The sequence below is a fragment of the Centruroides sculpturatus genome, unplaced genomic scaffold, assembly GCF_000671375.1.
Source record: "Centruroides sculpturatus isolate CEXI.00-Female unplaced genomic scaffold, Cexi_2.0 scaffold518, whole genome shotgun sequence".
Lineage (NCBI taxonomy): Eukaryota > Metazoa > Arthropoda > Arachnida > Scorpiones > Buthidae > Centruroides > Centruroides sculpturatus.
In genome coordinates, this window is record NW_019384901.1 from 241,233 (window position 1) to 268,019 (window position 26,787).

Sequence of the window (26,787 nt, forward strand, 5' to 3'; positions counted from 1 at the left end):
TATATCTTATAGGGGGGTCGACTGTAATTACAACTCATCGTAGACTGCATTTCTTAATAACTAAACACACTCAAGAAAACCTTTTAAACGAAAACATTAGAATTTAATAAATACGACTGCATATTTAAAAGGTTTTCTTGAGTGTGTTTAGTTATTAAATAATTGCCTTTATGTAATTAATGACAAGCTGTATTCAATGTTGGAAAAAGCCAAATGTAGTTATGAGTTGCAGTTTGGCCATATCTGTTATATGCTATATTCTACTGATTTTATTTAGACTGAATTAGTTTGTCTGAATCTTTTAAATAACATTCAAGGGTAACATTCTTTTAAATAACATGTGTGTAATAATAATAGATAAACTACATACAGTACTTCCAAATAAGATTTATTTTTTTATTAAGTTTCTTTAGTTTATGAAAAAAAGCATATAGATAAATAATAAACAGATTGCTTGGGCTATTTTGAAGTCATATTTAAATTTTGATGATGGAAATAGATAGAACTACTGTATTGTCACATAATAACTTTAATCTTGAATTTAATACAATATGTTGGTATTACATATATAGATAATATGAATGAGCTATAAGAAACACACACACACATATATATATATATATATGTGTGTGTGTGTTTCTTATAGCTCATTCATATTATCTATATATGTAATACCAACATATTGTATTAAATTCAAGATTAAAGTTATTATGTGACAATACAGTAGTTCTATCTATTTCCATCATCAAAATTTAAATATGACTTCAAAATAGCCCAAGCAATCTGTTTATTATTTATCTATATGCTTTTTTTCATAAACTAAAGAAACTTAATAAAAAAATAAATCTTATTTGGAAGTACTGTATGTAGTTTATCTATTATTATTACACACATGTTATTTAAAAGAATGTTACCCTTGAATGTTATTTAAAAGATTCAGACAAACTAATTCAGTCTAAATAAAATCAGTAGAATATAGCATATAACAGATATGGCCAAACTGCAACTCGTAACTACATTTGGCTTTTTCCAACATTGAATACAGCTTGTCATTAATTACATAAAGGCAATTATTTAATAACTAAACACACTCAAGAAAACCTTTTAAATATGCAGTCGTATTTATTAAATTCTAATGTTTTCGTTTAAAAGGTTTTCTTGAGTGTGTTTAGTTATTAAGAAATGCAGTCTACGATGAGTTGTAATTACAGTCGACCCCCCTATAAGATATAGATACGTTCCATTCTTTAGGAATCCGATTTCTTACGAGTCGTTCCAATCACAGCCCGACACGTGTCAAGTTTACGGACTATGGCTGATTGAAAGGTTTTCTTCCATAAAATTAATCGATTCTACACTAATCCAACTCAACATTTCCAAAATACGTATATTTTTTTTTGGAAATAATCTGTATAAACTACGCTATAAATAAAAAATTGTAGGATTACTTACCGAGTGTCACCATTCGACATCGCCATTGTTCAAGCTTGTTTTCGTCGCGGAACAGCTCAGCAAACCGCGGCGATTTCTAATAACTTATTTTTCTGCGAATAGTTCCTTGAACTTCCGAGACATCATTAATATAAATAATTTTAATCGCCGTTGAATAAGAAATGTTTCTTTCACAAGAAATGTATAAAATTACAGTACTGTATTAGACTTACGGTACCTAATTTACATACTCTACAGACGATAGTTAGCGTAAAAATCTCCGTAGCGTGGCGCCACGCTAGACGGCGGAAATTATATATTTAATTATAACAAAGTTACAATAAGTTAATATATAATTATATATACAGTACCTAATTTATATATAATTTATATAATACTGTCCAGACGATAGAAATCTCTCCGTAGCGTGGCGCTACGGACGGCGGGAAAGTAGTTCGGCTGCCCGATGACGTTTGAGGTAATTATAGGGAATTTTTACTGTTTTTTACGGATACCGGTCACAATTTTTTTGTAGTTTTATAGGAATCGTAATTATAGGGACCGTAATTATAGGGGGGTCGACTGTATTTAAAACTCAAAATGTGAAAACATTAAAAATTGCTTACAAAAGATTTAACTGTTATGACAAATGTTATATGTTCAATCATTATAACACTTCAAATTTATAAAAATGTAATGAAATATTGAAGCATGTCATATGTAAATGTCAAATCAACACTATTATTTATTTTATACAATCATATAATTCATATTTGCCCACGACTTTATAATATATGACTCCTATGTTCTAGAAAGTGGCATATATAGGGTGTAACAGAAAGGTGTGAAAAAATTTGAGGAATTGTAGAGGGGCTAATTTCAAATTGAAAACTCTAGGGCCATTTTTTTTTTATTTGAAGCATTCATTTTGAGTTATAAGCAATTTAAAAAATGTGACATCTTTTTCTATTTAGCGAATGATCATCTAATGTATAAAAATATTTGTTGATAATTGCACTTTAGTTTGATAGCCTTTACTTATTATCTACAATTTTATTAATTTACTTGGATTTTGAGGAATACAGTTATAATGGGTGTAAGGGAAAATAAAGGATGCCTAAGTAATTTATTAATCAAAGTTCTTACAGACATTATTGAACAATCTTATTTAAATTACAAATCATTTATTTACAAAAAGTGTTCAAAATGGCATCCATCAGTTTGAATGGACGTCAGGAAGGGCTTCAGCCCATTGACGTAAGGATAGACAAACATGTTCACACATTCCTGGGCAATTTTTTATTGAATCGCAACCATCTTCAGTTCTTCGCTGAAGTTTTACAAGATTCAGAATGTCTGTGCCATACACCATAAATTTTAAATGGCCCAAAACAAAAAAAAAATCTAGAGGATTCAGATCAGATGACTGTGCAAGCCAAGCAACATTTCCACCTCAACCTATCCACCATTGGGGATAAGTGGTATTGAGGTAAGCTCTGGACAACAGGCTGAAATGTGCAAGTGCACCATCATGTTGCATGAACCACATGTCCCATTGGGTCATTAGAGGCATATCTTCAAGTAATTATGGTAAATGGTGTTCCAAGAAGTGCTGATAGGTGAGGCCAGTTAGTCGTTGACATAATGTATGAAGTTCAATTAAATAATCACTAATAATTCTGCACCAAACATTTACAGAAAATTGCTGCTGATGAGACTGCATAGTAACACTATGGAGATTTACTTCTGACCAGTGGGCATGTTATGAGAATTAATAATCCCATCTTGTAAAAAAGTCACTTCATCCATGAAAAGAATATTACTCAAAAAAATTGGATTTTGAGCACACTGATGCAAAAGCAATTGACAAAACGCCACTCATTGAGAGTAATCATTCAGATTCAGTGCCTGCAAAGTACGCCAAACAGTCATATGGTTAACACCCACAATAGCACCAACCTTCCTAGTACTTGTGCCAGGATAATTTTCTACCAATTTAAGATCTAAGTCTTGGATATTCTGGTTGCCATTTGGTGGTTATCCCTCACTTTTACTAAGGTATAACTGCCCTTTTTCTCTCAGATGTCTAGCTACAGCAGTGAATGTTTGGTGATTGGCCCTCTTCTGCCAGGAAAAGTTTCTTGGTACAGTCATCTAGCTTCAAGTGCATTATTGCAAGCTTGCCCATACATCAAATGCATATTAGCATATTCCAAAAAATGTAAATTCAGACATTATTATAAAAAAAATCACTTTAGTCAACACAAACTAAATTGCTGTTGACAAACAAATACAAATAATACAAACACTTTTGACTTCAACTTAGAAAGTTTAAAGTTCCATATTATTCAAAGATATTAAAATATGGAAATTAGAAGTAGCCTACACTTAAATGTTCCAAACATTCCATATTCAAAGATGTTCTAAGAACATTTTTGAATATGCAAATTTTGGCTAATTGTGGAACTTAGCATCAGCCTGAAACATATATATAAAGTTAAACCACATATTGTTACAAAAAAGATTCAAAATCCAAGTTACAAATTAATAAAATTGCAGATAATAAGTAACGGCTATCAAACTAACATGCAATTATCGATAAATATTTTCTTACATCAAATGGTGTTTTGCTAAACAGGAAGTGATGTCACATTTTTTTAAAATCGTTTAAAACTCAAAACGAATGCTTCAAATCAAAAAATGGCTCTAGAGTTTCGACTCAAAATTAGACCCTCTACAATCCCTCAAACTTTTTACATGCCTTTCTGTTATGCCCTGTATACTGTAGTAACCATTGGCATATAGTAACAATAATTGTTTCTATATGCCAGTGGTTACTACAGTATTGTCATATTTAAAGCTGTTCATAATTTTAAAATTTTATTTTATTATTATAATTTATATCCTGGTATGGCTTTATTGATCTAAAACATTACTGTTATGTCAATTTTTCTAACTTCTAATAAAGAATTTGCATATGTCTTAAAAGCTGGTGATAACTGGTATAGTGATAGCTGTTCTTCAGCCATTAGAAAAAAAATAACTCTTTAGAGTTATTTCTTCTAATGGCTAAAAAATATTTGAATAAATCAGCTGATATTTAGACAAATTAAAAATAAAATTATTATTAAATAATTAGTTTTAAATATAAGAACAAAATACAGTAGACTCCTGATTTAAAAGATTAATTGAGAAGGGGTATCTGCTATTGCCAAAAATCTGTTAAATCGATTGTTTTAAAACATATATTAATAACAGACTTAAAATGTGGAAAATGTGTTAAAATGATATTATAATGTGTAAATATGAGTAAAATAACACTATAATGTATGTTGAGTAATTTATACTGATTGACCTATTAATCAAACCTTTGTGCAAAACCCTTTGTCCTCAAACCAAATTTTTCTTATATGATAGAAAATTTTTATCCATTAAATCTGAAGTTCATTAAATCAAAAGTCTAATCTATTTAAAAGTTACCATAAGTTTGAGAATGAAAGCATATTTATTTTTGTAAAATAACTAATTTACAAATATCAAACTAAACACTACTTAATAATTACCTTGTGCAAGTCTAACCATACTTTCAAGTAATCTAATTGTAGTTCTAGCAGCATTACGGTTTTCTGTATTACGCTGACATTGATAATATTTCTGAAGTATTCTATTAGAAAATAATAAACTTTAATTGCTTGATTTTAGAAATTAAAAACTGAAATTTCAATCTAACAGCATTTTTAACAGCATTATAAGTAAACTATTTCTATTTAAAATTATTTTTAAAAAATAAAAATTTTAAGTATCTTGATTTTCTTATTTAACCAAATAAAAATACTGTAATAAAAGAAAATATATCCTCCTAAGACACTTACTCTAAGATATATTATGACATTATGGAACCTTTGAAATAAGTCTAACGAAACAACCAATGTTTTTAGCTCATTCCAGATATAAACTATCTTAAAGAAATTCTATGTATTTAGATATAAAAAATTAAAAAATAATAATTTTATGTATAACTCAATAAAAATTATTTAAATTTTAAGCTTTATTGTTATACAAGCAATTAATGTCACAATATTACTACATATCATTTCAACTCTAACAAATAAACAAAGGAAGAAAACTACAATAAAACATTGCCAAATTTCGTAATGAGGACACCATTATATTATATTTTGTCTTAATGTACCTCTTCAGAAACAAGTTTAATTTGGATAATTTATAATTTATTTATTTATTTATTATTATTATTTTTTTTTAGTTTTCACAACTTTGGCTGAAATTTTTATGAAATTTTCACAAACATAGTAATACATATCAGAAAGTGTTTTTCTATTTTTTCATACATTTAGAAGTATTCTGTCATTGGGCTGCAAGTTTAAAAAATTGTAGACCTATAAATTCCCACCATTGTCCATCTGTCTGTCCTCTCTTAATCTCGAGAATGGAGTTAGATAGATGAAATCCAGAACATATATGGAAAGCTAAGGGGCAGGAGGCCTCAATTAACTATATACAAATTTCCAATGCAAACCAGAAGTCATGTTATTTCAATTCAAAAATTTTCCCCTGAAAGGAGTTAGATAGATGACCAGCATGACTATTCTAACAGGAAAAAGGGGCAAGACACTGCTACTTTGAAGGTGGAGAGCATATTTTAAATTAAATAAATTAACAATATGATTAAAATTGCAACCCAGATTATGACACTGTCACAATAAATAATTGCTCGTTTAATAAAAGTTAAAAAAATTTATGTATAATTATAAAACAAATTATTTTGTGAAATTTGACGAAAATGATTTAAATATTTATATAATTTTTAAATTAAATGAAAACTATATAATGGATGACATCAGAGATTTTTCGCTGACTGAAAAATGTAGACACCTGCAAGACTGCCAAAAACAGAAAAATTATTTTTATTATTTTTTTTTTTATCAATAAAGTCAAACCTCAGGTTACAAACACCCTTGTTTACAAACAAAATTTTGGATGCCATATTTGCTCTGGTTGCCATATGATAACTCGATTTTTGAACAAGCTATTTGACAGAGCCAGCCACTGATGGTCAACTTCATACACTTCCTATGTTAAAGAAAGTTGACAATCTGACCAATCAATGACAGGACTACTAATTTAGAAGTTAGTGGCGCAGAGATCATCTTGCATCATTAGATGTCGTGACATGAACCATCAATGTTATTACTACTTCTGTTTTTCAATATGCGTTGCAATTGAATTTAAATCAAATTAAATAAAAATCGCATTAATTGACATTTGCATAATTTAAATGACATCTGCAAATCATGTATAAAGATGCTTAACACAAATTAAATAACAAAACTTATTCATAAATATCAAATCAAGTATTAACACTAGGTAACCAGTTAATTAAAACTAAAAATAATAATTAAAACTCTGGTTCTAACACCAAAACCAAAACTAAAAATAAAAGCAAAATTAATTAATTAATTTAAATTTAAATTGAAATCAAATCAATTGAAACATAATATTTCAGAAAGTGTGGATAAAGTACTTGTTGTCCAACTTAATTGATCTGGTTATATTTCATACAGGCAAAGTCAAGTCTCTATTTATAGTGTTTTTTGTAAAGTGATGGTTTCAGTTTGATGATGGAACATTTTGTTTTAAATATATATATAAACATAAAATGAATATATAGATAATATTATATTATATATATTATGTTGCATTTGTAAGCATTTGTATTGTGAGAAGCGGCCCGAATCAAGAACAATTAAATAAATCAGCAGAATTACAATATTAACTATAAAGTAGTTTTAACAAAGAAACCCTCCATTTTCCCTTTTTGGTTTTTTTCGAAATTTTCCAAGGGAGGATGTTCATCTTTCCGTCTCCGGAGTAACTTCCTTTCCCAACGGAACCTGCAACTGAATCACCAAGACCTTATCCAAAAAATTCTGTGATTGGTAAAAAACAACCACGAGACCAGAGGGTATAAACGAGAGGTGAGAACCGACAGGAGGGGCGACGCCGCCTGACACGAGCCAACGCCTGATCTCGCCCAAGGGAGACGTTCCAGACCTTGCCGAAGCGAATCCTAGAAAACGAATTCGAATCAACTGGAGGTATGACCAAATATTGTAAATTCTCTCTCGGCGCGGTTACTTCGAATTACGCGCGAATAGTTAATCCCTGTATGTTAGGATAGTATGTTGTCTAAATAAATGTTTGTTTTGTTGTTAAAAGTCATCTTTACTTCGAGTATCGCTCACACTTTACCGACGATCCCTCTCACCTCCTCCACTCAACCTGACAAAAGAATCCCGACTTTCCAGGATAGAAAAAACCATAAACAAGCCATCCACTGACCAGTGGGCAGTTCTCACCAAACTGTTGCCTATCAAAAAGAGGTACGACTTCGTCCTACCTCAGGCTACCCACAGTATGAATGGAATACAGATAAAAAAGTAAAAAAAGAAAAAAAGGTTTTGTTTTAGGAGTTAGAAATGGCTTAATCCATTTTGCATTGCTTCTTATGGGAAAACTGTTTCAGTTTGAGAACAACTTTTAGGAACAAATTAAGTTCATAAACCAAGTTTTGACTGTAATTTGATTATTTTCAATCTGAAAACTATAAAATTCAATTTTTACCACCAAATATAACTTATAGATTGCAACCAGGGCTGTGGAGTCGGAGTCAGAGTCAGAGTCGTGGAGTTTTGGTGTTTTAGCCGGAGTTGGAGTCGGATGATAAGGAAAAGTTGGAGTCGGAGTCGGTAGATTTTTACGCGACTCCACAGCCCTGATTGCAACTTTTCAATCAGAGAATCATTTAAAACTTTAAATTACAATACAGAAAGCTTATGATATAAACAATATTTCATGTTTTTGAAGGTGAAACATGTGAATTTGAAGTGGAACTGCTAGATACAATGCAAATGATTAACAAAGCTTGAAATGAAGTTTCACAAAGCACCATTGCAAATTGCTTTACAGAATCAGGTTTTGGTCAAGAATTTCTTGATGCTTTGAACAAATTAAAATTTCCACCATAATCTCTTAACTTTATCAAAGAATATGAAACCAATTTCATTACAGCAATAAATGATGAAAAAGTGTCATTTAAAGATTTTTGTTGACATTGATGATGACCTAGCTGTTTGGGGATACTTATCTGAAGATAATATCATTCCTGATGTAAAGAACCAAGTGCAAGAAATAAGAAATGAGCTTATTTGATCTTCCCTTCCACTTCAAATTATTAAGAGAGTATTATTAAAAAATAAATATTAAAAAATTTAAAGTTGAATGTATAATTACAGTCTCTTCTGTTATTACATGTATTTCTAATGCACAGATTTGTTTATAAATAATAGATAAATAGGAAAATAAAATCACAAAATACATCATATTAGCTCATATGTGATTCTTTACAAAGTGACTATGCTTTATGCTACTAAATAATACTAGATGAATACAAAAAACACCACCTAGATGAACTTAGTAACCTGTAGGGATACATAAAATCTACACACACATCATCTTTCTCTTATCCCAGTTTACTCACATGCATTACCCTACAGGTGTGTATTGTACTATTCTTCTGAATTTGTATATTTGTCTTAATGAAAGTATCCCAAATGTGAGTGTCCTCATTGTAAAAATCCAAGTACTGAAAAAGAAAGACTTCTAAGTGTTGAGAAGAAGTTTGAAATAATAAAATGCTTCATAAGATATTTGTATAAGTTTTCAACACCTTGCCCTTAATTTAAATCTGTTTTTCTCATAAGCCCTGCTATATTAATTTGCTAAAACTCCAAAACATTCATTTAACTGAAAGGGAAGTAAATTCCCTTATGGTGTAAAAAAACTTTCAGTTAAAAACAGATTTAATGGAACAGTGTTTAAAAGTTTTCTGACATGTCAGATTTGTTATGGATAACATTTTAACTGTGAAAAAAATTAATTGATATTTTTTAAATTTTTGTAATATACATGTCAAACAACTTGTAATTCACAATCAATCCTGGCAGGCATATTAAAAAAATATTAAATGATGATCAATACAAAACCTTCCTCACTTGTTTCTAGCCGTTTATACACAAATATGAACGTTTTCAGCCTTCTTAATAGGCCTTCTTCAGGTACACTGTGATCTGTTAGAGCGTTGGTTGGTAGAAGTTTAAATTCTGCCAATGTTTACCTAGATATCATCTTACCAGTGACGTCATTGTTGATGATAGGTATAGATGATACCGAGGGCAAAAAATACTTTCTTTTGGTAAAAAAGAGAGGTGTGCAGATAGTTCATGATGGGATACTCGCTAAAGTTGGGGAATAAATTGTAAAGTAAGTGCAGTACGTAAAGAAGCTATCTGCACACCTCTCTTTTTTACCAAAAGAAAGTATTTTTCACCCTCGGTATCATCTATACCTATCATCAACAATGACGTCACTGGTAAGACGATACCTAGGTAAACATTGGCAGCGTTTAAACTTCTACCAACCAACGCTCTAACAGATCACAATGTATCTGAAGAAGGCCTATTAAGAAGTCCAAAAACGTTCATACTCGTGTATAAACGGCTAGAAACAAGTGAGGAAGGTTTTGTATTGATCATATTAAATGATTCTAATTAATTTTCTTCCATGGTAAAGTATCACCAATAACCAATGTCCACATTCAAATCTGGAACACATCACAAAACTTTTAAATAACGTTCCATTTTAATTTCCATTACAGTGCTAAAAAAAAAAAGAACCTTTCAATTAAACAATGTTTCAAGTTCTGAATTTGAAGATTTAATCTGAAAATGAGATGAAAAACATCTCAAAAAGCATTTAATTGAGAAAATAATTCAAAGAAGACTTCTATATTTATGTAGCAAGACAAATTTTTTATTATACTATTGTATTTCTAAGCAAATAAGATCATGCTCTTATGTGTGAGAATTTTCTTGTTTTCACATTTCTGAAACATTGTCCTGGTTCACTTATAAGAACAAGCTCTTATATATGCCAGTTTGTTTTGGCTTATATGAACACTGCAATGTAAATTAGATGTAAATATATTGATACAGTAACTATTCAGTGTATCAGCTATCATTACTAAAAATAAAAAAAACGCTTCTCATACTATAAAAGTTTTTAAAAATAGTGAGGTTTTTTAGATAATTTGTGAATATTTTGACCCATCTATAAAAAGCATTCTCTTGTACTCAGATATAAGATTATACTCTTAAATGCACAAAAATATGGCATATTTTGCAATATAAAATTTACTGGTATTTGATGACAATCCAAAAACACTGAGAAATAAATTTTCTAATACAGAAAGTAATGTCACATTCTAATAAATAAAACTGTACATAAAATTCATTAAATCTTAAATAAAATCAATTTACTAAAAAAATAAAATAAATTACCTGTTACTATCATCTGTTAATTTTGGTTTTAAAGTCTTGATTAAGCAAAAGTATGCTTTCATTTTTTCTAAGCCCCAAAGATCTTCATCATTAGGTTCAACTATATTTTATAAAATCGACAAATAATATTAATATTAAACAATAATCATAAAAAATATTGGCAACTCAGTATATTTAATAACTCACTAAAAACTTAACAACACATTGAAGTTATTGGAACATTTTGTAACAATTCCAAGTAAGATTTTGATTTCTACTATAAAAAATAAGGTAATTTCTAGTTTTTTTTTAAATCAAAGCTTCTTTGATTTAATGTTTTTTGGGAATTTTATCTTATATTAAGAAGCTAAGTATACATAAAGCAAAAAAAAAATGTAGATAATATATCTTAAAAGAAACAATAAATATGTAAAAACTTATTACAATTTAAAAATAACATAATTACTTCTAAATATGAACTATCACAAAAAAAATCTTAAATTATTTTGAATTAAATGTTATCAATTCCATGAATAAAGTAAGAAATTAATTTTTCTCTTGCATTTTTATAATGTACAAGTTTAAGTTTAGCTTGAATATCAAATATAATAATCTAGTACTAAGAATAATCATCTAAATATAATGGGAAACAAGAACAACTTGTTTTTCTGTTTTACTGCTTTTATGATTATTAAATGTTTCATTACAAGAAGTCCTTGAATTTTCTCCAATTTGGTATAATTCACATAAACCAAAGTAAAAATATAAATAAAAGAAGTTTTTACATTAGTGTAAGTATGCCAACTTTTAGAGGGAATCAATTAATCCCACGTCAGAATGAACCTAAGGGATTACAGTACGTACATCAAAATATATCTTCTTAAACATAAAAGTGAAGTACCTGATAAAAAAAAGGAATATGTTAAATATGTACAAACAAAATTTGGAAGAACTCCCCAAAGAATCAGATTGGACAGAGGAGGTGAATTTTCAAGTACCAACTTAAAGAAGTTCTTTAAAAATGAATGTATTCTATGGGAAACTACAGCACCTTATTCCACGCAACAAAATGGAGTAGCAGAAAGGAAGAATAGATATCTGACAGAAATGACAAGATGCATGTTAATTGATGCTGGATTACCAAACAAATACTGAGCAAAAGTGGTAAATAATGCAAATTACCTACAGAATAGATTAATTACTAAAGCGAGTGAAACAACATACGAAAAATGGCATGGAAAGAAGCCAAACCTCTCGCATGTAAGAATTTTCAGATGCTCAGCCTATGTTATTAAACCTAAAGATCGAAAGAAACTAGAACCTAAAGCCACAAAACTAATTTTTGTAGGATACAAGAGAGCAATAAAAGCTTATGATTAGTTGACATGAAAACTGATAAGATAACAATAAGCAGAAATGTTCACTTTCTGGAAAACATCAAGCACAGAGACTCCGAAATCAATATACATGATAATAATGAAAATTCGAAACAAGTAACAATAGTTAATAATACTAATTTAAAAGAAGAATACGAAACAAAAGCAAGGGAACAAGAAACTTGTATACATTTAAGGAGATCAGAAAGAACTACTAAGGCAGTACCTCCCATAAGGTTAATTGAAACAATAAATTTATTAGTGACAGAAGATGCAGTAGAACTGAGAGAATATAGCGAGGCAATCGCAAGCAAACATTCCAAAAAATGGAGCAAAGCCATGGATAAGGAAATAGCAGCCATGAAACATAACAGCACATGAAAATTATGAAATTACCTCCAGGTAAAACTGCAGTGGGAAGCAGATGGGTATACAAAATTAAGAGACGAAAATAATAAAGTTAATAGTTTTAAGGCTTGTTTAGTCACTCAAGACTACACACAAAAGTATGGCTTTGACTATGATGACGTATATGCCCCTGTGATCAAAACTGTCACCCTACAAACACTCCTAACTATAGCCGGAATTAAGAATATGAAAGTTAAGCATTATGACATCAAAATGGCTTACTTAAACAGAGACTTATCACACGAGGTATACATGAAACAACCTGAAGGATACAAAGAAGGATTGCAGGACATGGTTTGCAAATTATTAAGAAATATATATGGTTTGAAACAAGGAACAAATGAATGGAATAAAAAATTCAATGAAACATTGCTATTTAAAGGATTTAGAAGAAGTGTAGCCAATCACTGTCTTTATACCAGAGGCCATAAAAGATGCTTGTATTTAGCAATTTATGTAGATGATGTAATAGCAATGGCAACAGACGAACATACGTTAACTGAATTTGAGACCAAAATGAAAGAAATGATTAAAATCAAAAATTTAGGTGATTTAAAACATTATCTAGGAATACAATTTGAAAGAGGCGAGAACAGAATATTTCACTCCACCAAGAAAGTTATATCGAGAATAAATTGCGAAAATTTAACTTATCCGATTCAAGATCATCTAATATTCCTATGAATACAGGATACTTAAGAAATGAAATGCCCGATACGTTCAAAAACAATGTATACAGAAGTGCTATTGGATCTTTATTATATCTAGCGACTAACTCGCATCCATATATTGCGATAAGTACATTGATATTAGCGAGAAAAGTAACGAAACCTTCGGAAGGGTGAAAGTAAAAAGAATCTTTCGTTATCTGAATTCAACAAAAAAGAAGAAACTTAAATTAGGAAATATTGATAAAGATTTAGAACTTAAATGTTATGTAGACGCCAACTGGGGAGGCGATCGTATAGATCGCACATCAAACACAGGATATTTGCTCTTGCTAAAAGGAAGTCCTATCCATTGGATTAGTAAAAAGCAACAGTGTGTAGCACTTTCATCTACTGAAGTTGAGTAAGTAGCCTTGGCAGAAGCTACTCAAGAAACTGTATGGATGAAACGACTTCTAGAAGAAAAAATCTACCGATTATGACTGTAAGAATGCCGATTGGGGGGGAGATTTTATTCCCTACCAACAGGATGGTCTAAGGTCTAAGTGTATGTGGGTGGCGGTTTTGAGAAGCAGCAAAAGACAAGTGTTTCACAGAGAAACCGTTTATTCTGGTCGAAATTGCTTACATATTTTTAGAAAAGGGTCCTTCGATTCAAAACTTTAAGATGCCTTCAGTCCTATCAATTGGATGACTGATGGTTTTCTTTCCTTCAAGCTGAAGAAGAGCCCTGGGGCAATGGCGTGTTAAAGTTTGGAGTCGAACAGTCACAAGATATCAGCAAGCGGAAGCACCAAGAGAAGAGGGCGACGAACACCACAGGTGTACTTGACAGGGGAGTTTAGTGGAAACTCTCGTCCTTGGAATCGGTGTTTTTATAAGTTTTTTGAGATTGACTTGTTGCTAATTGGACAGACTTTACATCATTGCTTTCTAATTGGTCCTCCACCCGTCTCCAGGTGTAAATGGAGCTTCGTAAAGTTCGTGGGAAAGGTCGGCTGGAGATGGTTTATCCGGCACCATCTTTAGACTCTGATCGTGTTTAATTGTTGACTATAACATCTACGTTCATTTTGATATTTTTTTAGTTTCATTTTGCTTTCTAAACTGCATCTTAACTTTAATATTTTAAATTTTCTTCTTTTATTTTCTATATCTAAAATTTTGTTTTTCCCATTATTCTCTATGAGCGTCGACGTCAAAGTCCGAGTCGCCGATTTGACACTTATATAATTTGTTTTCTTGACGATTTAACTTAACAAATTTTTACATATCTTTCTTTTTTTGGGGGGCTATTTCCGGGAACTCACACGACACCTATCAAAATATTTCAGAACAATCAAAGTTGTATTCGACTTTTAGTATTAGGAAAAGCACAACAGTGCACGAAACATACTGACACAAAATACCATTTTGATTTTAAAAATTCAGGAAAAATTACTGTAATCTATTATCTGAGTGAATGAATGACAGCTGACTTGTTAACCAAACCACTAGACGCGAATAAGGTTAAGAAATTTATTCAAGATATTGGATTGTATTAACAATCAATCATTGAAGGGGTGTGTTGGAAATTAGATTGAAATTATTGTTAAATGTTATATGACATCGTTACGTACAATGCATTGTGTCGTGGTAATGTTTTGTAAATATTTTTCCATTACATAATAAAAGATTGGTGGTGCTGTTGACCTCTTGGGGAGCCATTAGTGACGGTGACCTCATTTCACTCTCTTTCTTTTCAGCACTGACCTTCCTTGAGTCAAGACAGTGTAATCTTTGTGTATTCTTTGTTTCTTTGTTACATAACCAGTTACGCGAGTCCAACCAGTTTTTACTAATCTCTGACAAGCAACATCAAGTCTAACAGATTGGACGAATGCGGATGATCAACAAAGATGCAGTGGCATCCTATGTGGTCGATGGCAACACAACACAAGTTAATGAGCACAACTTTGGGCTTAATCCAGAGGAAGGCAGTCCTTCAAATTTGAATTACCGATTTTTATAGTTTTTCTCCCGCTATCCGTATTTCTGATTGGCCCCCACGGCCCATTCCTCGCTTCCCAATTGGTCTCTCCTTTGTTTCCAGGTGAAAACTGAGACCTTATCGGATCATGAGAAAGGTCCAATTCAAGGTATCTATTTGACACCTTTTCATCGACTATGCGCAGAGATTGTTGATAGAACCATAAGTCTTGTGCTCATAATTTAGCCCATTATTTGTGATTTCTGTCATTTTGGAACTTTAACGATCATACGCAATGTTTTTCTATCCATCAAATCTTTCCCCTTTTCCAAAATTTTTTCCTAGATTGACTGTTTATGAGTGCTTGTGTCAGAGTTATACCTTTCCCAACCAACATGTCATCTAATCAGTTATGTCATTTATTTTCGCATTGTGTTTGTTTGACAGTTATAGTTTTTTTCTCTCCTCTCCCTTACATAACTAGCATCGCCTTTGATCTGACTTGACAATAGTGTTTTCACTCCTAATTACCATATATTTCTCCAGATAAGACGACATTCAGATAAGACAAAGTATAAATTTTCATCAAAGTTTTATTGTTTTAGCATATATCTGTCCTATAAGACGACCCACAAACTATCAATGACCTATGAATTTAGTTCGGATCAGCAATCATCATCTAAATAATAATACTGTAGAACATATACAGAATTATGTCCTATTCGTAATTTTTCAAACAAACAAATTTTATTTTCTTGCATCTGGCAGCACTGCCTTGCAATTGTTGCAAACCTTTGCACTGATTCGGGCATTTGGGTAATGACCTTGACTATTTACAAAAACATCATATGGGCTATTCTATTTTGTGGACATACCCTACCCTTTACTAGTAAATAATTACATTTGTTCATTTTTTATAATGGATTTAATTTATATAAATTTCAATCTAATTTTTTTGTATCTGTCCTATAAGACAACCCCAAATTTTGAGGGCCATTTTTTATGATTCAACTATCATCTTATCTGCAGAAATATACGGTAATTTAAAATTAAATTTTTGTTTCGATCCTTTCTGGAACCTCACATTAGCTTCATATGTTTACTAAATATTAAAAAGTATTTAAAATTAAGAAAAATATCTAACTGAAAGTATTTGTATGATAAAAAAATTAAGCCTCTAGTAATTTACTTTATTCTACAAAAATATTCATTAGCAATTTTAAATGTCTATCCATAACAAATTGAAAAAAAAATAAAGTAAGTAATGGAGAGACTTTTGAAAAAAGGAAAACAAATATTAATGTAACTTATTAACTTAACTTACTTAATGGACTTTTATCTTCTAAAATAAAAGATGAAACCATATTATCCCAATCTTCATTACGAGTATCTAACAATACAAGAACCAAATCAAAGCGACTCAATAATGGGCTTGCTAATGCAACATTTACACTAAGGGGCTGAATAAAAGAAAGATGTAAATATTAGCATGATTTGAAAATCTTATTTCTAATTTTACATTCTATGCTAAAAATTTACCTGATTAACATCATAACGCCCTTTAGGATTAGTAGCAGCTAAAACTGAACATCGTGTATTCAATTTACAAACTAATCCTGCCTAAAATAAAAAATTTTCATCATTGCATTAATGTGAAAACCCATTACAAAATACATTACATTATTAAAGATTTTATTAATTATCAAAATAAATTTTGATAAATAGTATTAATATTAAGTTCTGTAAAACTATGATTTTCATACTTATATTTTTTTATATTCTCTTAATGTTTCAAACTACTTTATAAAATTTGTTATTTACTTTACATTTCCACAGTAATAGTTCAATTATGTTCAATATGATGGTTTCNAAAATATTTAATTTTAAATAGTTACTTTGGCAACACTAATAGTTTGTTGTTCCATAGCTTCATGAATACTTCCTCTGTCACGTTCTCTAATACTATTAAATTCATCTATACAACATATTCCTCCATCTGAAAGAACTAAAGCTCCAGCTTCCAATTGCCATTCACCTCCATACTTATTAATATAATCAGACTGGACTTTCATCTGATATTAAGAGAATTATTTAATTCACTAATAAAAATTTAAAAAATCTTCAGTGAATATTACTATTCATAAAATAATATTAGCATTTATCATATATAAATTACATATTGTATTACATAAATATTAGCAAATACTGTATAACTTGCAGGATATTGCTAAAATGAACATAAAAATGTCACATAAGTTACCAACACCTCTAACATTCCATTGAAAACAAGTCATTTAATTCACATGCAGGTTATAAAGAATCATCTCATACATTCTGTTTTTTTTCTCATTGCTTTCATTTATTTCCATTAGCAAATTATTGTAGATGCAATTATAAAATGTATGAAATGAAAAAATAGACTATCTGATATGAAACTGCTTGAACTGCATAAAGTATCAAAAATATTAATGTTAATTCTATCAATTCAACAAAAGATAAACTTTCATATCTAGTAAAGACTTAATGAATTTTAATAATCAGGCCATCCAATAGAATGTTGAAATTTTGTATTCTTCATCCAATTAGTGATTAGAAGATGTTATGCGAAAATTTAATAATAAAGCAATACAAAAAATACACAATTAGAAGATACCTAATAGATAATATTCAGTCTCTAGTTACAAATAATTTATATCTCTATACCATAAACTTTTATCTGAAAATTTTATACACAATCAACAATTCACAAGACATGCCAAAATTTCTTAAGCAAGACATCACATACATAAAATCAAAAACAACACTACCAAAATTCCTGTACAATATAGGCCAATTACATGTCTTCCAACATTCTATAAAATATTTACATCATGTATTACAAACAAAATATACCAGCAAATTAAACAATAATACATCCTCACAGAACAACGAAGAGGTGGTTGTAGAAAATGAGATTCAAATAATAACTCATAGATACACTTATTCTAAAACAAGTGCACAAAAATACAAAAATATGGGATTCTTTTCTGTAATCTATGGGATTACAGAAAAGCATCCCACATATCATGGTTGTTATGCATACTATACATATACAATGTACTGCACATACAACAATTTAATATAAATATTTATAATTAACATTTAAAAAATAGGAAAAACTAAAATATCTTCATTACGTCCTTTTATACACCTCAATAACAAAACTGGTTTTTTTACATCTAACACTTATTACATTTCTTGAAAAACACAACTGGAGAACAACACTACATGTCAGTTACAACATGCATTAATTAATTAAAACAAACCAAAATCACATAGGTAAGAAACCTTCCAAGGAGATTCTCAAACTCCACCACTGGCATGATGATAGGGAAGCTGTGTTTACATAAAAATTTTAAACAAATACTGGAAATGACAAAAATAAACAGTTTATTTATTTTAATTCTAGAATAGATAATTGACACAAAACAAAGATATAAAAACTTGTTTTTATTATTTTTTATAAACTCTATTCAGCAATTTTTTTCCGCAAAGTCATTAATTACTTTATCATAAAAATCACTGGTCATCGATTTCATTAAAGTATTTAAAAGCTCTTTTTCTATTGAAAGTGATGCTAGCAACAACAATCTTTCCCTTGACTGAGTGTTCCTTGCAAATGTATAAATTCGTTTCACGGTTGAAAAACTGCACTCACAGATGGTACTGTAAAAATTAATGATATTAAATCATATAATTCTTTTAGTACATCTTTGTACAGATTGTCATTAATTATAATTATATTTTTTATGTCTAAGAGTGACTTGCCAATATAGTCTGGATATGAATATAAATATTGCAATTCACTGCATAATTTAGATAAATCAAAAAATTCTCCATAAAATTTACTTAAGGAATTAAAACTCACTTCAGAAAATTGTTTTTCATAATATTTAAAATTATTAACATGTAAAAGTGATAAAAATTTTAGAGATTTTATGTTTAAAAATCTGTCAATATAATTATAATTAAATATAGCTTTGTAAAGAAACATACATAAAAATAACATCAAATATGCTTTACTTTTAAATCTTAAAACAATCCACTTAGTCAAATAGCTCCTTATGAGTGGCTAAAGGATGGAATCATTGGAAGCATTATGATACTTTGGTGTGTAGCATCCATGAGAGGTTGGTGCTCTGTAAAGCACATGCACGAATGCCTGTAATCTGGCTGCTTTACACTACTGGTGCACAAACTATGGGTCACAACCCCTCTGGGAGTCACAAGAAAAATTTTCACAGTTGCCAAATTCAAAGAAATTTCTTTGACAAGAAAAAATATGTCTTTTCTTCAACAAGTATCAGGTACCAGTAAAATAATGAAATAAAATTATATTTATAAAAATATAATAGCATCCCTCACATTGAATTCTTACAATGTAAAGATTTTTAAAAGTATTTTTCATTAAATAAAAATTTATAACTATATGCATAAATAGAAACATTGTTTCATAAAATTATGTGTTAAAAATATGACATTTCCATGTTGCGGCGTTATTGACAGCGACTTGTTAAATTTCAGACGTTCTTGCTAGTACTTTCAACAGTTTACAACCGTCATCTTCAGGTGAAATCGAATACCTTTGTTTTCAAATTGACAGCTTTTAACGGACTTTCCAAATTATGTAATGTGCATGGTTGGAATATAGAAAGTCCATTAAAAGCTGTCAATTTGAAAACAAAGGTATTCGATTTTGCCTGAAGATGACAGTTGTAAACTGTTGAAAGTACTAGTGAGAACGTCTGAAATTTAACAAATTGTGTGTTTTATTCAGACCTCAAATAAGGCAGAAACATAAGCGCAAATCCCAGAAAGAATTTCACTTTAAGTACATTGACCATTAAAAAACGTCTACTGTCTATCCAGGGGTCACAACAAAATTTTACACAGAATGGGGGGGTCAGAAATGAAAATAGTTTGCACACCACTGCTTTACATGATTGAAATATTTTTGCCGTGGAAGCTATTCCGTATTTGACAATTACAGCACTTACATTGGGAAAATGCATATACGAATTTATATTCAAATATACAATAGTAATTTTATTATTGTTTTTAACATGTATAGAAATTTGTAATAAGATACATAATGCAGTTATAATAAAACATTAATTTTAATTAATTCAAAATACATTAAAATATGAAAATAATCGCACAATACATATTTATATTTTAGAAAATACAAGGGAAAGCTGCCATTGAACACCACACTGGTTCTTTTAACCCTAAACCCACTGTCCAATAGGTTTAACAATGTAAGATATAGATACAACATCAAACACAACAGAACACCTAATACCTTCTAGTTCATTACCAGTACTACTGAACACATGACCTAACCTTATTGTATTAATGCTATGTTACTAGAATTAAAGGTTAAGTCACGTGTACAACCTAGTACATATTATTCCATCTCATATATGAAAAACAAAAACTCTATCTCCCAATTGCAGAGACAAAATCTAGATGCCAACGACAATTTAAAGATAATCTAGATCACAGTTCAGAAAAATTTCATTGCAGTGATAACATTTCTTGTTTGCTACAGTTTAGACAGCAATAAGAAACCAGTTATTTTATCTACTTTCCAGATTCATTTGATAGCAGGATTCTAGTGTTTTAATTTGAATGAAAGTCACCATATTGATTTGTTTGTTGTAAAGTTTAGATAAAAATGGATATCATTCATTTTTAAATGCTGTAAATAGGATAAATCAACAAAATTATTCATCCTGACAATTACAAAGAAGAGTGTAATACAAAAGTGGAATAATCCTTTAGTAATCTACTCTGAAGATAAATTCCAAATTTGGTATAGAGTTTCTAAATCTGGATTTGTTCATATTTTTGGCAATAAAATTAATAAACATCTAAATGGAAAAGGATTGCCATTAACAGCCAAACAACAGTTGTTGACAGTCTTACAATTTTATGCTACTGGAAGCTTTCAGAGGGTAGAGAGTAGAGATTTTATCAAAGTTCACGTCTACTACATGCAGTTATACATCAAATTACCATTAAATAAACATTAAAAGTTTTTTATATATTGATAAAGAAAGCACAAGCTGACCAACAAGAAAATGATAAAGAGAATTCACTTTGAATCTTCTCCCATACAATTTTTTTTCATTGCAACAGTACAATTATATTAAAATTATCATAACCCTTCTTCTCTAGTGCAGGATAATATTTTATAATTTCCACAAAAACACTTTTTGCTTCTTTGGAGAAATTCTGATGTACTTTTGACACATTGCTAGTCACCATTTTTCTGATGTCACAAATTACCTGATTGGTTGAACAAATAAAAGAGGAGACTAACAGTGAAGAAAATAATAGCCAATGTTTTGTCAAGGTTCATTTAGACAGCACTCAGAAATACATAATCATTGTCTTTGCATTGCATTCTAAACTGCAGTGCAGCAAGACAATGTCTAGATGCAGCTATTAATCATAATTTAACATAAACTCTGTCTCTACAATCAGCCATATGCTTCCATCCAAGTACAACTAATCTATCCATTAATAATTAGTTCCACTTAGGCTACTTCACTGATGTACAAATAGAGTTTGACTTAGACTAGGAGTTGGAAACCTCTTTTACAGGAAGAACCAAGTTTTCAATTTTCAATAGAAACCAAAGTATCAAAAACCACAACATATATGAATGAAAAATATGCTTTAAATGATGGATATCATTAGCTAATGATATCCTCATTTTAAAGTGCAGACATAATACAGTAATCACTTCATTTACATGAGTAATTGGTTCCACAAAAACTGCTTAAATGAAAACTTTGTAAATGGAGCCATAGAAAGCTGTTTAAAGTAGGGATCTGTTCCATATTCTCAAATACTCTTTTTTCTCTTACTGGGACACAAAGATTTTAACTATAGTTTTTTTTTAAATCAAAGCTTCTTTGATTTAATGTTTTTTGGGAATTTTATCTTATATTAAGAAGCTAAGTATACATAAAGCAAAAAAAAAATGTAGATAATATATCTTAAAAGAAACAATAAATATGTAAAAACTTATTACAATTTAAAAATAACANAAAGCTGTTTAAAGTAGGGATCTGTTCCATATTCTCAAATACTCTTTTTTCTCTTACTGGGACACAAAGATTTTAACTATAGTTTTTTTTTAAATACACATCTGTATAAGAGGTTACTGAAAAAAAACACACATTCTGATATATTATTTATTTCCATAAAGTTGATTATTTAAAATTTTTCAACTACATTAAAATTTGCATAAATGGAGACTACATAAATGTAAGAGAATATTATGTGTGTTATGGTGATCAGTTTTAAGGAAACAAAATTGAGAAAGAAAAAATATTTGGAATAAAATAGCATTCAGTAAAATCATAATGTATATTTTAAATGAAGTACAATTATCCTATCTAAAATTGTACACAGCAAGATAAGTATTCAGTGGCACTACTTTTTTTATTTAATTTTATAATTTAATATTCCTTTTAAATTTCCTCTCATTGTCATTCTATTTGTCTCAACATTTTTACTAACCTATTTTATGTATTTAGTCATTATAGTACAAACTTTCTCTTTCTGCACTTTAGTTTTCCATTAATTCCATTGAGGATGCATTCTTCTAAGTGATGCATCCATCATATTTATTTCATATCATCCCATGCCATAATCACATGCCCTTCTATAAATTTATGGCCATATATCTAGTAATTATAAATTTAAACTTTTAAGCTTTCAAAACATCATACCACTTCCACACTGTTAATGAATGTGTACAATGAAAAACTTCTGATGCAAACATTTTTAAACCTGAGTTCCTAAACATTAATCTTGCAATAGGAAAGTAAAAAAGCATTGATAAAAAGTATTATATAACTGTATTTTTATCTGTGATTTATATTACATAGATATTGTATAACAAAAAAATATTTCACTAAGATGTAACATCAACTACTGACTTATCAGTATAAAATTTCTGTATAGAGGAAGATTGACACCAGAAACCACTTTATCTTATTATTTTCTTAGAGTCACTTTTATTCTTTTACTATAACCTTTGGAAAATACCATATTTATTCAATTCTAAATCACACCTCAAATTCTCAACAGGTTTTAGTGAAAATAAAAAATACTAGTAGTAAGATTAATTTACATAGTTCAAAAATGAAAAGTAACAAGGAGTGAATAATTCTTTATTAAAAAAATCTTAAATACATAATTTAAAGTAAAACTTAATTGTTTTCACTATTACATTGTCAAAATAATTCATCAGTTGCACTATCATAGCTGACTTTGGAACCAATGTTGGTATTGTCATTTTCCAAAACTAAGTTGCTGTAAGCCATCCATTAATGCAGCATTTTTTAAAGAAATGAATTATTAATTTCACTGAGAACTTTTTTCCAGATAACAAATACCCATTCCACAATTTTTGAAGCACTCATCTTCTTTATTTTTCCAGTAGCAGTTAAAGCATGGCTTTCCAAATAACCAATTTTTATATTGTTTTCTTCCATAGTCCTTAAAAATCTTGTTGATGCCAACATCGAGCAACTGCAGTTGGCTCATCATACCATCCAGGATTATCACCAGGATTGAATGTTGCCACACTCGATTTTCAAGGATATTAAAATGCAAAACAAAAAAAAAAAAAGCATGGCTTAAAATTGAATAAGTAGGGTACATATATTTTTAACTCTTTCTGTCATGTGTTTCTGCACTAAGGAAGCCTGGCTAAAAATCCACAAAAGACTTTAGCAAGTCCTTTGTGGATTTCACCAGGCCCACGATGCACAAGTAATCAGATAATGAGGAATGAAACCTGACATATCTGGATGGACCATTCCAAAAAATTCCTGGGGTTTTCAACCCATCTGAATTTGATCCCAGGTCCCCAGAGTGGTAGGCTGTCACCAACTACTCAGTCATTGGGGTGTCTATGGAAATTATTTAAAAAATACACAAATAATTTAATAAAAGAATAAAAAACAGTCAGGTATTCAACATAAAATATTTGTTTGATTAATGCTTTCATTAAACAGTGCTCTAAAATGTTCATCTTTTTATTGTTTTTTGTTTAAACATTTTAATTATTATTTGCTCATAATATAATAGATTAAATGGCTGATAATTGTTAATTCAGTTATATGCTATCTGTTAATAAAGATAGTACAGCAAAAACCATAGAAAAACAATATTACATTAATATTAGATAACAATATCAGATGGATATAATAGCAAACAATATTACATGAATTACTATTAATTAATAATAATAATTTGAACATTTAAACTGATTACAATAAGATTCTATTGTACTATAGAGCTCATCAACATTATGCACTCCTAATTAGTTTAGCAAAAATGCATCTTGTATAATTATATCATGATTCTGAATTGCATATTTATAAGCAAAGATGATTTACGTGGATTACTAAAAAGAAATTGCCTGGATGAAATGAAATTTGCATATCACCTTGAGGAAGCTTTTTATTTCAATTTCTAAAATAATTTATATTTAAAATTTGAAATATTTAAATGGAGTACTAAAACAGTCCACATAAAAAGAACTGAAAGACCTCAGAAACTTTTTTGAGAATTTTATTTTTTAAGTTTTTATTTTAATTTAGCAATGAAGTCTCTCAAATCAATTTTTATGTAATTTAAATATTTTATTTTCATATAATTTGATTTAATATTTCTATTAAGATTAAATCTTTATATAAACAAAAATAAATACTAAAATTTAACCATAATAAATGAATCTTTTAACACACATTTTCTATCATAGAAATGTGAGGCTCCAGAAATGTCCCAGAACCACACTAAAATCTAAAAACCACAGTAGCATGCCATCCATGGAAGCTGTGGAAGTGCAGCTTTCCTTGTATTTTCTAAAATATAAATACATATTGTGCAATTATTTTCATATTTTAACATATTTTGAATTAATCAAAATTAATATTTTATTATAAACCACATTATGTATCTTATTACAAATTTATATACATGTTAAAAACAATAATAAAATTGCTATTGTATATTTGAATATAAATTCGTATATGCATTTTCCCAATGGAAGTGCTGTAATTGTTGAATATAGAATAGCTTCCATGGCAAATATATTTCAATCGTGTAAAGCAGCTAGATTATATGCATTCGCACATGTGCTTTACAGAGCACCAATGTCACACGGTTTAGCTTGTGGATGCTACATACCAAAATATCGTATAACGCTTTCAATGATTTTATCCAGGGCCGTCCCAGCTTCCCTATCATCAAATGTCACCGCATACCACTGAAAAACCACTAAATTTGTTAATATTGTAAAATATAATTTTTATGTCCATAAGAGAAAATATTAATAATAATATTGAAAATAAAACCTTTTATCAGAAAATAGAAAAACTAGACAATGTAAGTCCTAAGATCAACTATCTCCAGTTGGGATCTGATTAAATGTCAACTTTGACTCACCCCATGATCTAGGTTCAGATCTCATTACACTTAGTAATGAGTGACAATCAATTAGAAAGTGGGAATGAGAAAAGATAACCAATCAAAATGGTTGATAAAGGACTGAAGATGATAAAAACTCTGATATCAAGGACAAGGAGAGCTTCTCTCTCCAAATTTCTCATAGTGCAAGATCTTACTTAGTGGCATTTTCTACTTCATCCTGGACTCTATCTGGGCTGACGTCACCTCCTCCAGGGACTGAACAACATTGCCCCAAAACAAAAAAGAGAACTGAAGGATCATTCTCTCAGGAATCTCTCTTTTAAAAGAACCAGAAGATTTACAGTCATCACCTGCAGAAACACTAAGAATTTATTGCTGTAAGGTTTCTTTTTTGTGTTTTTAAAATAAATTGAGATAATTTTCTTTATAACCATGGAGTCTGACTTGGTATCTATCACGCTCACATTCCAAATCAGTACTTCTCTTCCATTCTAACTTTAAGCACAACTCAGCAACCTCACTGAAATAACAATCTAAATTTCTTTTTATTTTCTTGAACATATGAAACTGATATTACCATAACTCATACAATTTGTTAGATAAGTTTGAAATTCAAGAACTAAGTAAAAGTATAATACTGTACAAAACAAATTTTGAAATAAAAACAAAATTAGTTCACACAATACATAAATTTCAGATCTTATAAAGACAAAAATTAGCTTATTTTATTATTATTAAAAATTATAATACAGTTGACGCCCCTATAACGTGCGTTCCTATAACGACAATTCCTATAACGTAGCGAAAAAATTGTAGCAACATTCGTATAAAGCACCTCCTAAAATGTCTTTGCCGACTCATTTCGCGACAAGATTGATAGAGTCTGGACCAATAGTGGATGAGCAGCCGAACTACTTTCCTCCGACCCTGCGCCACGCTACGGAGCGGCTAAATTGAGTTTGCTATCGTCTGTTTAGTATTATATATAAATTATATATAAATTAGGTACTGTACATATAATTATATATTAATTATATATAAAT

At 29.6% G+C, this 26,787-nt stretch overlaps 1 protein-coding gene across 1 annotated transcript in view; it reads right to left on the reverse strand.

The window, feature by feature from the left end:
- LOC111631488 (DNA helicase MCM9-like) overlaps positions 1-26,787 on the reverse strand; it is a 65,709-nt gene that overhangs the window by 9,464 nt on the left and 29,458 nt on the right. Inside the window, exons 10-13 of the mRNA XM_023375732.1 lie at positions 16,787-16,867; positions 16,572-16,707; positions 10,848-10,947; positions 4,995-5,095 (exon numbers count right to left, since the gene is read on the reverse strand). Of these exons, the coding sequence (XP_023231500.1) occupies positions 4,995-5,095; positions 10,848-10,947; positions 16,572-16,707; positions 16,787-16,867 (418 nt within the window). The remainder of the gene's footprint in view (positions 1-4,994; positions 5,096-10,847; positions 10,948-16,571; positions 16,708-16,786; positions 16,868-26,787) is intronic.